The sequence below is a fragment of the Callithrix jacchus genome, chromosome 8, assembly GCF_049354715.1.
Source record: "Callithrix jacchus isolate 240 chromosome 8, calJac240_pri, whole genome shotgun sequence".
NCBI lineage: Eukaryota > Metazoa > Chordata > Mammalia > Primates > Cebidae > Callithrix > Callithrix jacchus.
The window spans coordinates 138,991,740-139,003,949 of NC_133509.1; the positions used below are offsets into that span (position 1 = coordinate 138,991,740).

At 63.5% G+C, this 12,210-nt stretch overlaps 1 protein-coding gene across 19 annotated transcripts in view; it reads left to right on the forward strand.

Moving 5' to 3' along the window:
• KIF26A (kinesin family member 26A) overlaps positions 1-12,210 on the forward strand; it is a 43,940-nt gene that overhangs the window by 25,276 nt on the left and 6,454 nt on the right. For all 19 annotated transcript variants that reach the window (XM_035261672.3, XM_035261673.3, XM_035261674.3 and 16 more), the window contains 7 exons: positions 3,941-4,130; positions 8,695-8,907; positions 9,496-9,589; positions 9,932-10,194; positions 10,280-10,463; positions 11,052-11,214; positions 11,491-11,653. In XM_035261672.3, the coding sequence (XP_035117563.3) occupies positions 3,941-4,130; positions 8,695-8,907; positions 9,496-9,589; positions 9,932-10,194; positions 10,280-10,463; positions 11,052-11,214; positions 11,491-11,653 (1,270 nt within the window). The remainder of the gene's footprint in view (positions 1-3,940; positions 4,131-8,694; positions 8,908-9,495; positions 9,590-9,931; positions 10,195-10,279; positions 10,464-11,051; positions 11,215-11,490; positions 11,654-12,210) is intronic.

Sequence of the window (12,210 nt, forward strand, 5' to 3'; positions counted from 1 at the left end):
AGGGGGCGGTTCCTATAGAAGCAGGAGGTGCAGGGGCTGGGGACACCCATCTCGGGGCCTCAGCGCAGGCTTCTTGGAGGAGGTGTCTTGTGAGGATAGGGGCTGCATATGCAGGTGAAGCTCCTGCTTTTTCTCAGTCTTCCCTTCAGAGTCAAACCCCTCAGGCTTGCCCACCGAGGGCTGCCGCTCCCTGGCAGTGTTGGGTGTGGACAGCGTCTGTTGTAGCCTGCGGGAGACCATCCCCACTGCCCAGAAAGCAAGTTCCTGCCTTCCCAAGGCTGGGAGCCCTCAAGGGCTGTTGAACCTAAGCGTGGTCGCCAGGTAGGGGCTGCTGTTTCTGTGTCTGACGGGCGTTTCCATGGGGGCCTGAATTTCATCAGAGAAAGTGCCCGTTCTCAGGCCTCATTAGCGCAGTGATGGGCCTTTGAGTCATGCCAGTGAGGTCAGCCCGTGAGAGCGGGCACCGGGAGGGCCAGCAGGCTGGGGTGCAGCCTGTCGGCGAAGGGCCCCAGGAGGACGGGCGCCCACGTGAGGTCAGATTGTGGGGTGCACACGTGGGGCAAACAACCTTCTAGACCTCCAGGGCCGGTGGAAGCGCAGAGGACGCTGGGTCCAGCCTCTGTCCAGGCGGCCTGGGGCCTGTGTGTGCCACTGTGGCCCAGGCACACCTGTGCTGCAGACTTGGGCTTTTGCGAGGGTCAGTGGAGGGGCAGAGCCCTCGTGCTGTTTCTGGTGGCCAATAGGGCAAAGCGCCTGCCTGGTTTTGGCTCTGCAGACCTGAGACTCCAGCTTCCATCTCCCTCTGGCTTCTCGAAGTGCGGCTCCATCTCCAGTACCGGCCCGGCCACCGTGCCCCCTGGAGGCTTGGGGTGTGGGTGCCCATGCCCTATCGCCCACAGCCTCAGGTTGGAGCTGGTACCCTGACCCCGCCCAGCCTGGGGGGCTGCAGGGGAGGGGCGAGGAGCTGGCTTTAGGTGGGCATGACCTGCCCCATGGGCTTGAGGCCCAGCAGACACCCTCCAGTGAGGGTACGTGCTGGGTGTCCCCACATCTATTTCCAGAGGAGGTAAGGGGTCCAGGGTGGCTCCCTGTTCCTTATCAGGGCCCCTGGGGGGACTGTCCTCAGCCTTTCCTGCCCAGATTATCTGCTAGGGGGCTTCCTCCCTGCACCTGCAGTGCCCCGCTCTTCCCCTCTCCCCACGCTGAGAAAGCTGGGGTCCCAGTTCTGGGGGCAGTGCCACGCAGCAGGCTGGGGCAGGCCGTCCCTGTCTTGCCTGCTAGATGCTGAGGTTCTCCAAACCAGGGCCGTAGCTTCTTCCCTTGCGGGGGTCTGACAGGAAGCTGAGGGGTAACCCAAGGTTGTGGGGTGGGGGCCTGGAACATGAGGCTGATGCTGGGGTGCTGGGTGGGCAGGAAAACCCCCAAGAGCAGCCACTGGTAAAATCCAAGCCTCCTGCTGCCTGTGCCCCCAAACGAGCAGACGCAGCCCCAGTCTCCCTGCTCCCTCTGGGGGTCACTCCGAGGTTCTGGTTGTGGCTCTGTGGCTCTGCCCCCTGCTCGTCTCAGAGTTCCCCTCTGCCCGGGCTTCTTGCACCATGGAGACGCAGAGGCACACAGACACAGTGCGGGGAACCTCACCGGCCTCCATCCTCCCGCTGATCTGTGTGGTCTTTGGGTGAGGAGGGGACAAGGCACTGCTGTGAGGTCCTTAGAGACGAGGCTTAGGCACAGTGTGGGGTAAATGCTGGTGATGCCAGGTGAGGTCTGAAGGTCTCAGGCACACAGGCCTGGACTCCTGGATGCAGGTGCCACTGCTACCACCAGCTGTGGGCAAACAACCCAACGTCCCCAAGGCGGCGGGCCTCCCACACCTGGAAGGATCTGGGCTTCTCCTGGGTAGCCCTGGGTTTGGTTCCTGGAATTCTTGCTCCCGGCAGCCCCCGGCCCGGCCCCTTGTCTTCCCTGGGTGGCTGCAGGCGCCGCCCGCCACTGCCCTGTTAAGGACTCCGCCACGTGCCGTAGATTACTTTTATTTTCCACGATGACACCTCACTAGGAGGAAAGCCGTCCCTGGGGTCTCTTAAAAGACAATTCCTATTAAAGATGAAAGAAGTTAAGCAAAACGCCAGCGCTCAGCTGAGGCGGCGGGGCAGCGAGAGGCCGGGCCCGGCACTGGGGTGCAGGTCCTTCCACACTCGGGTCAGTTTTAGGGAGTCCAGATGGACTTGAGAGGCCGAGAGCTGTGGGGGTCATTAGGGGACAGAGGAGCCCAGGATGGGTCTGGAGAGCACAGCGGGCAGGGTCAACCACACCCTTCACTGGGTGGCATCCTGGCCTCTGGCCCTGTGTGGGAGTGCCTCCTGTTTGGAGGTGGTGACACCTTGTGTGTGTGTGTGTCCCTTCACCGCTGTGGCATCCTGGTGTCCTTGTGCTGGTGGGCCCACAAGCGGAGTGGGGCTCTGGGTGGCTGTGGGGCCCTGCGAGGGTGCGGGCCAGGAGTAGGCATGGCACAGTGGCTTGACCTGGCCACCCGTCCCCAGCAGCAGGGTCAGCACAGCCAAGGGTCAGAGGCGCGGTGGGCCTGTCCTCTGCGTGTGCGTCTCTGTGTGTGTCTCTGCATTTCTCTGTGTGTTTGTGTATCCTTATCTCTGTCTGAGTGTGTGTGTCTGAGTGTGTGCCTGTGTCTTTCTGTATGTGTCTCTCTGTGTCTTTATGTGTCTCTATGTCTGCATGTGTCTCTGTATGTCTCTGTCTCTGCATGCATGTCTCTGTGCCTGTGTCTGTCTCTCTGTATGCCCATGTCTCTGTATGTCTCTGTGTGTCTCCGTGTGTGTCTGTATGTCTCTCTGTGTTTCTGTATGCATGTGTATGTCTCTGTATCTGTGTGTGTGTCTCTGTGTTTCTGTATGTGTGCGTGTTTCTGTCTGTGTCTGTGTGTTTCTGTATGCATGCATGTTTCCGTGTGTCCCCTGGGACTCGAGGTCCCCTGGGAGTCCACCCCAGTGGCTCCCAAGCATGCCTCGGCCTCCCCTGGTGGGTGTGTTAAACCCAGGTGTTAGCCTCTACCTGGGTCCTGTGGTCTGGGGCTTCGGGAGACTCTGTACCTTCTGGAGTTCCCTGGGGGTGCTGTGGGTGCAGGAATGCCCCGCCCTTGGAGGTGCTGGGGCAAGGCTGAGCTTCAGGGTGGGCTGTGGGGTCGGGAGGCACTCAGCCCGGGTGAGGGGCAGGGTGGCAGTGGGGGCACTTCCCAGCAGCCCTGAGTAGCAAGGGTGGCAGCGGCCACGGGGGCCCTGGAGTGGGGCAGTGGCTCCAGGATGGCTCCAGGGCCTCGGAGTATGGCAAGGGGCAAGGCTGCCTCACTGGGGACTAGGGCACAGTAATCTCGACAGCAGCGTTAACTGAGCCCCTCCTGTATGTGGGCACTGTGCTGGGTACCTTGAGTGCGTCCGTTCGTTAGGGCAACACCCAGGCCTCCACTGTCACCTCATCCCACTTTGGAGATGTGGAAACTGAGGCACAGGCAAGCTAGGTGGACGTGCCCAGGTTATAGCTGTGCATGGCTGCCCACGGCCTGGGCGTTGGCGGGAGCAGCTTTCATTGTCCGGCCCCCACTGCGGTGGGGGATGAGGGCACGGGCCTTGGTTGTGGGGGTGGCATTCAGTGCAGAGTGCAGGGAGGGCCCCACCTGTGTTGGTCTGGACCCCCTGTCCCTGGCCCGGTCCAAATGCTGGATGGAGCCCCCGGGGCGCGGACACCATGGAGGCCGCAGCCTGAACCGTCCACTTGCAAAAGTGGAGCGAGGGCCTCACAGCCGCATTTCGGGCTGTGCTTCCTGGGATGGTGGCTGATGGGGTCCCAGGTTGGGATTGCCTGGTGACTTACAGGTAGGTGACAGGACACTGCCGTCACCACCACTGATCCTGCCACCTCTCTTCCCCAGGGCTGTGCAGAAGCTCAGCTTGGCCTCCAAGCGCAAGAAGCCCCACCCACCACCGCCTCCAGCCTCCCGCGGCGCCTCCACCTACCCCACCGACTTCAGCGGGGTCCTGCAGCTGTGGCCGCCCCCGGCACCCCCCTGCCTGCTCAGGGCCACCTCCAAGACCAAGGACAACCCTGGCAGCATTGGGAAGGTAGATGCAGCCCAACGTTGGGGCCCAGGGTGGGGAGGCCAGGGACATCTGAGGGGTCGAGGGAGGGGTGCAGGAGTGGAGAGGCCGCCACTTCCTTCTCTGTGTTGGATAAGGGTGGTCAGTGGGGTGCTATGGGGAGACTGAGGCCCAGGTGGTAGCAGGGAGCTAGGGGGGCCTGTGCTGGACTGGGGCTGTGGGGACGGGTGGGAGGCGGCATGTCCTGGGGGCCCCAGGGGCATGTGCTAGGTTCAGCATGAGGTCAGCCAGGTCACGGGGCTCCCAGGCACTAAGGGTTGGTTTTGATCTGGGGAAGCCCCTTTTGTAGGCTCTACTGAGATGCGGCCGGAGGGTGTTGAGGGCAGGAGGGGACCCTCTGCTCTCAGGAGTCACCGTGTCCAGGAGGGCCCACACTGTGGGTGGGGGATGTGTTATAGGGTGATTGGCGCCGCGCTCCAGATGGGAAGACTTCAGCCTGGGAGAGCACAGGGCCTCGATCACTCATGGGACAGGCTGCCCTCTGGCTGCCCCTGGAGCTCTGAGCCTGGGGTCTGGGGCTTGAGTCTTAGAGAAATACCTTCCTCCATCCGGACAGTGGCCCTGCCATGTGCTGGGTGCTGGCACTGCCTGGTTCTTGGGCTCGTGGAGTGAGGTGGGCCCTTCATGCCCATGGAGGGTGGGAAGTCGGTCACATGGCTCTGGAGGTGAGGATTGGACCCCGCACCTGTGGTGTCCCCCTGTGGCTTTTTCCCGCCCCTCTGCCTGCTCTGCAGCCAGCCCCCTCCCACCCTAGCACCCCAAAAGCACTGCCGTCTTCCAGGTGGCACTGCATCTCCAGGCCTGGAGGAGGCCTTGCAGGCTCCGTGCCCCACATGGGCCATCAGGTTTCATGCCCCCTGGACTCGGCCTATGCTTCCCAGGGGCTCAGCTCCCCAGGGACAGGATCTGGAAGGGATGCTGTGCCTATGTTAGAGACCCCTTGGCAGAAGGCCCCTGTCCTTGGGCCTGGGGGTGCCACGGGTCCCTCCCACTGCCCTAGCTGTACTGGGTCCAGGATGCCTGATCCTCACAGCTGTGTAGTCCTGGAGGGGCCTCCTGGCACCCACAACTTGGGGTTTTGATAAAGCTCGGGAGGAGTCAGGCCAGCAGTAGGGTTCCCAACATGCCGGCTCTGGGGAAGGGTGTTAAGTGACTGTGTGCCTGGCCCCGCCCTCGTGGTGCAGTTGCTGGGCGGCTGTGTCCACTGCCCTCCTGGTGGCATCGTCAGCATTGTACTTGTAGCCCCTGGAATGCTCATTTCAGTGACTCGAGCCCCCCACCTCTCCAGGCCAGTCCTGGTGTGAATTGATGGTGGCTACTGGTCTGGGTCAGCAGTGGGTCCCTGGGGAGGGCCATTGTGGGGCACAGGGGCTCTGGGGTGGCCTGTGGCGTGGTCCTGATAGCCTGGAGCCATGGCGGGTCCGGGTGGGGGTGTCAGGCGGTTGGCACCGTGGAGCTGCTTATGTGTCCAAGGGGAGCCTGTGGTGCGACCACTGGGAGCTCCTGATCTCCCTGACTTCAGGTCCCCACCCCGAGCGCCCTGCCGGCTACCTGGGTCTGTCCCTCTGGGCGCTTGTTTCTGTTTGTGCTGAGGAGGGCTTGGCGGGCACCTGGCATTTCCATCCTCTGGAGGCCACATTCTGCATCTGAAGTCCATGGTTGCTCAGCTGGGGTTGGGGCAAGGCGGAGCCTGGAGTGAGGTGGGGTGGTGGGTGAAGCAGACTTGGGGGCTAGGCTGGGGGTTGCTGTGTCCCTGGACATCTCTATGCCCAGCACTGCCAGGGGAGGAGGGGGCTCCTGACCTGCGTGCCTGCGCCTGGCACGGGCTGTTTTTCTGTAGTCCCCTGGGATTTGAGGCTGCGGCGTCAGACTGTGTTTTGGGCCCAGGCGTGGCTGGGTGGGGCATCTGGATCCTCTCCACCCTCAACAGTCCCCTTGAGACAGGGCAGGTGGGTGCTGTGGGTCAGGCTGCTGCTGACCAGCCACGTGGGCTGCAGAGCTATGCTGAGAGCCAGGGGAAGCTGAGGTCAGGTGTGGGCGGTGGAGGGCAGGCAGCATCCAGGTTCCCACCCAGGCTGGGATCAGGGCCCTGGCTCTGGCCTGGGCCTGGCACTCAGTCTGTTTGCGCCATCCGTGTGGGGGGTACGCAGAGGAGTCGGCTGCTCTTTTAGGAGCCCACTGCACTGAGCCGCTGCTGTTCCCGGGGCCCCGAGTTTCTTAGGGGGCAGCCTTGGTGGGGCTTCTCCCTTCTCCCCAAGGCAGTCACACCCCCACCCTGTCCCGGAGCCCTTACTGCTTTCCCAGTGACATGGAGCCCTTGGCCGCCAGCCTTCCAGCCCCCCATCCCCCACCCCCCAGCTCCCTGCCTCTCACGGCCCCCACCCCCGCTCCCCGGTGTTATTAACACTAATGTCACAGTCAGAAATGCCGCCTGAAAGATGTTTAATATTGTCACAGAACAGAAGTTAGATTATGTTCAATTTCTGACATTAATGTGCTACTTAGGACGATTATCACACCGTGGTGTTAGAAAGACACCCCTGTCTGGGTGGGGGCGGAGCAGCCCCCCCCCCCTCCGGAGCTGGAAGCCCTTTGTAAATGCAAGATGTGTTTTTCCCTATGAGGCAGTGATTCAGCGGGGCTTTGTAATCTGAACATTTAGGGGAGACACTTGCTGTGCCTTCCCCCGCAAAGACCATCATTCCCCGCTGTCCTCTCCCGGAAAACAGTGGCCTGCGCTGGGACCAGGGCAGTGTGGGGCAGGCTGCACGGCCGGTGTCCCCACTGTGGGCTGCTCTGCCCCTCCCCAGGGAGGCCCCACCCCTCTCCTGGTTGTGCGTCTGCTCTGGGAGGGGCGGGCAGATGTCCAGAGCCAAACCCTGCTTCTCCCATGCCGCTCCTTCCCGCTAGGAACTCTCTCAAACCTGCAGACCCCATTTGGCTCCTGAAGTGTGAGGAGTTCACGCTGGAAAAAAAATTGCCAGAAATTCCCGGGAAGTGCACGTTTTCGTCTGCTTTGCGGCGGCGTCTGGAAATGAAATAGTTTTGTTCTTGTCGTCAGGGGAATAAAAGAATCGATTCTCGCCTAATGGAGCCCAGGTTCTGAGCAGTACAATAGAAAAGTGTTTCTTCACGCTGCTCCCCGGAGAGCGGGCACTGCCGGCCCCAGCCGCTTGCATATCAATGTGCCCTGTGCCCAGGGGGAGTAGATGGCGCCTGGTGTGAACTACCCATGGTAAACCAATTTTGCCGGCGTTATGTATCTGTCGCTTACAATTAAATCCGAGAAAAATACTGGCTCTGAAATGAGTCTTGGGTAATTTGATTTACGCCGTAGTGGAGAAATCAGAGACTTCAGCACAGGGTGGTCTGTGGTGTCCTCCAGCCGGAACTGGGGCCTGTGTCTGGCTCCGCGTTGCAGCCCTGGTTCAGGGTGGTTCTCACGGGTGCAGCCTCCGTCAGGTCAGAGCCCCCACCCTGGCATCCACACGCAGGATCTGCCTGTCGGGGCGTCCGTGCTGCACGTGGGTTTTGGAGTGTTTGCAGTGCTTGCTCTGGGCTCTGGCATCCTGGGTTCTGCCCCTCCCTGGCATCTGTCCCCTCTTGGGGTTCTGGGGCTACTGTCAGGGTCTTCCCAAGTCCCATGCCTGCCTGTGTGGGGCACAGTTTGAGATCTGTGTGTGTGCTTTGGAGACACCGCTGCTTCTGCCCAGCATGAGGGCTGCCTGGTTCCCTGCCCGCCTGGGAGGCCTGGGAGGTCAGGCTGGAATCCCAGCGCCACCCTCAGCCTGCCCACCACCAGCCCCCCTCAGCCTCCCTAAGCCCGAAGTGGGGCGGGTGAGGCCGACTGTTGGAATTCGCATCTTCCCTTGGGTGGGATGCTTCCTGTCTTGCCCCTTCTCGTTTGCCTTTGAACGGGCTCCCCCGCTTTCTGTTGACGCTAGTCCTGCAGGCCATGGGGTGCCAGGGCTCAGTTCCCTCACCTGGCCCAGGTCGGAGGAGCCATGCCCCTGGAGCCCTCCCCTGGCAGTGCCAGCCTCTGCAGCTCTCACCCCTCCACGGCCCCCACCCCTCCGCGGCTCTCACGCCTCTGTGGGGCGGTTTATTTTCTTGTCTTGCAAGTGCTTGGGCTTAGCCTGGGAGAACAGCCTGGAGGGTCTGGGCCTGGGGGCTTGGCTCCTCCCTCCTGCCCTCTCCTGGACTGACCTGCCCTACAGGACCTGAGCATCCGTCCGTCTTCTCACGGAGGCATCTGGAGCCTGCCACCCCCTTGTTCTCTGTGCTGCTCGTTCGGTGCTGACAGACTGCATCGGCCTTGCCTCTCCCTGGCCCTCACCTCCTTGCTCCGCTGACCTCATATGGGATCTGCTCCTGCCTGGAGCAGGGGTGTGGCGTCCACATTCCTGCAGTGAGGGTGCCCATGTGAGGCCTGGCCTGCTGTCCCCACCCGAGCTGGGCCCCTCCTGCCCTGTAATTACTGGCCAGCTGGGCGGAGGCAGCTTCTTAGGTGCTTCCCGCCTCCACCCAGGTGAAGGTCATGCTGCGGATCTGGCCGGCACAGGGGGCCCAGCGCTCGGCCGAGGCCATGTCCTTCCTGAAGGTGGACCCCCGGAAGAAGCAGGTGATCCTCTACGATCCGGCCGCCGGTCCCCCGGGCAGCTCAGGGCCCCGGCGAGCTACCACGGCTGCAGTTCCCAAGATGTTTGCCTTCGATGCTGTGTTCCCCCAGGACTCCGAGCAGGTATGGGCAGGCATCCTCCTGGGGGCCCGGGGCCCGGCTGCTGGCTCAGCACACAGGTCCGATCTGTACCTGCTTCCCTGTGCGGAGTGCAGAGGAAGAGTGAGTGAGGGGGGCCCACTGCCGGCTTGCCTCCCTCATCACCTGGGCCAGCCTCCGTGGGTGTCCTCACCAGGCCAAGTCCGCAGGGAAACGCCTGGTTTTCTGGAGCCCACCCTCCCGGGATGCTTTCTAAGTAGCTGTTTGGCTCTGGGCTCTGGGGCGCCCAGTGCTGCTGCTGGTGCTGTGTGGTGCACCTGTGTCCCGTGTGTGTCTGTCTCCCTGTCGTGGCCTGCCGCCGGCAGCGGGACTGCTGTGCTTTGAGGGTGTGTGTGCACGTGTCTGACCAGTCCATCTTGTGTGTGTTCCGTGCCTTCCGTGAGCACGTGGGAGGTCTGTCCCGGGCCCGGGTGTGCAGCCCAATCTCCTTGTGGGCCGACTGCCTGCATGTGCCAGGACAGACTGGCCTCAGGCCCACAGATGTGGCAGAAGGAAGGGGCCGCCGCCCTGGGCCTGGGCACCTGCCTGACTCTCTGTTCCCACCCCCACTAGGCGGAAGTCTGCTCGGGGACCGTGGCCGATGTGCTCCAGTCGGTGGTCAGTGGGGCTGATGGCTGCATTTTCTCCTTTGGCCACGTGAGCCTGGGTGAGCGCCCTTGCCCCACGCTAGATGGGTCCTGCTGGCACCCCCTCCCGTCCTCGTCTCCGTGGTTGCTGTTGGCTTCTGGTGGCAAAGGAGGCTGGTTCTACACGTGGGCAGTGGGGGGCATGTGGGGTGAGGGGCTTGTGGAGAGGAGGCTGAACCCCCGCAGAGAGGCTTAGGATGGATCCAAGTAGCCTGAGGTCTCAGTGCCCCAGGTTGGCCCTGAGGACCCCAGGAAGGCTGGGGGCTCTGTGGGCTGCTCGAGTGGTGTCCCTCACGTGGTGTTCCTCGTGTGGCGTGTGGAGCATGGTGCATGGCAGGGCCTGAAGCCTGTGTGGTCCCCAGGCAAGTCATACACCATGATTGGGAAGGACAGCTCACCCCAGAGCCTTGGCATCATGCCCTGCGCCATCTCCTGGCTCTTCCGGCTCATCGAGGAGCGCAAGGAGAGGACGGGCACCCGCTTCTCAGTCCGGGTCTCAGCTGTGGAGGTGTGCGGCCGCGACCAGAGCCTGCGGGACCTGCTGGCCGAGGTGGCCCCCAGCAGCCTCCAGGACGCCCAGTCTCCAGGAGTCTACCTGAGGGAGGACCCCGTGTGTGGGGCGCAGGTGCGCCGGCCTACTGTCCCACCTTGGGGGAGGGGGCGGGGCTCGGGCGGCCCTGAAGACACCGCAGCCTCTGCCTTTCCTGCAGCTCCAGAACCAGAGTGAGCTGCGGGCACCCACGGCCGAGAAGGCGGCCTTCTACCTGGACGCGGCCCTGGCGGCCCGCAGCACCAGCCAGGCAGGGTGTGGCGAGGACACCCGTGGCAGCTCCCACATGCTGTTCACGCTGCATGTCTACCAGTACCGCGTGGAGAAGTGCGGCCGGGGAGGAAGTAGGTGCCACGCCTGCACTCTGGGTGCTTGTGGGAGGCGCGTCAGTGGAGACCCAGGCTCAGGGGCCCATCACCCAGTGTCCCTGGGGATGTCCCCTGCGGTCCCCTGCTTGGGCCTGGGGTGGGCTGTGGAGAAGGGTCTGGGAATGTCCCCTGGGGTCCCCTGCTTGGGCTTGGGGTGGGCTGTGGAGAAGGGTCTGGGAATGTCCCCTGGGGTCCCCTGCTTGGGCTTGGGGTGGGCTGTGGAGAAGGGTCTGGGAATGTCCCCTGCGGTCCCCTGCTTGGGCCTGGGGTGGGCTGTGGAGCAGGGTCTGGGAATGTCCCCTGGGGTCCCCTGCTTGGGCTTGGGGTGGGCTGTGGAGAAGGGTCTGGGAATGTCCCCTGCGGTCCCCTGCTTGGGCCTGGGGTGGGCTGTGGAGCAGGGTCTGGGGTGGGCTGTGGAGCAGGGTCGGGGGTGGGCTGTGGAGCAGGGTCTGGGGTGGGCTGTGGAGCAGGGTCGGGGGTGGGCTGTGGAGCAGGGTCTGGGGTGGGCTGTGGAGCAGGGTCGGGGCCCCACTACACGGTCATTTGTTTACCTTGTGGTTCCAGTGTCCGGAGGCCGCAGCCGCCTGCACCTCATCGACCTGGGCAGCTGTGAGGCGGTGCCTGGCAGGGCTGGGGAGGCCCCCGGGGGTCCCCTGTGTCTGTCCCTGTCAGCCCTGGGCAGCGTCATCCTGGCCCTGGTCAACGGAGCCAAGCACGTGCCCTACCGGTGAGTGTGAGCCCTGGGCAGGCGCCGGCCAGGGTGGCCCCTTGGTGACCTGCCAGATTCCTGTCGGGTGTGCCCGGCACTGCTCTGGGCCCTGGCTCCTTGGGCCTTTGCTTCTGTACCACCTGACAGGCCTCACTCCCTGTGGACTGCCTGGGGCCCACACTGGGCTGCTGCCAAAGCTGGGTGCCAACCTGACTGGGCCCAGGGCCACCCCCGGCCACCCTGCCCTCGAAGCTCCCTCTGCAGCCCTGGTGTCTGAACCCCCTTGACCTCCAGGGACCACAGGCTCACCATGCTGCTGCAGGAGTCCCTGGCCACCGCTGGCTGCCGCACCACCATGATCGCCCATGTGTCGGATGCGCCGGCCCAGCACGCGGAGACACTTAGCACCGTGCAGCTCGCCGCCCGCATCCACCGCCTCCGCCGGAAGAAGGCCAAGGTGCGCAGCCCTTGCTGGCCTGGTGGGGGAGGGGCAGCAAGTGGCCTGGAGCCTGGGTAACCCCTCCTGTGTATTCTGGTGTCTTGAGGCTGTGCCCATGTAGCCCTCCGCGGTGGGCAGGGAGCCCAGCCTGAGGTCCCTGGGTACAGTGAGCAGAACCGGAGCTGCTGTGTGGCCTCACTCCAGCCTGCTGCCCCTGCACGGGCCCCGGGGTGCTTGGGAGAGCCGCACCAACTCTGCAGGGGCTTCTGGGGGCCCCTCTCTGGGGCTGGAGGGTGGAGTTTGGGGTACTCCGGGGTTACGCGGCCCTCGGTCTGAGTCCTGGCTGCCGGCCTGGGCATGCGTGCTCCCCTTTTGAGCTTCTCGTTCCTCCCAATGCGGCTGTAACACTGTTTTCCTTGTGAAGTTGCTGAGAACGGTCACTTAGGTTCTTTGCCCGAGATGCAGGACCGCTCCCAGCATTTGGTGGTGGCTACGTGGTTTTCATCACAGTGACCACAGCACTGGGCCTGCGCTCTGGGGAGGGTTAGGGGGTCAGGGGTGGGATGCGAGAGTGG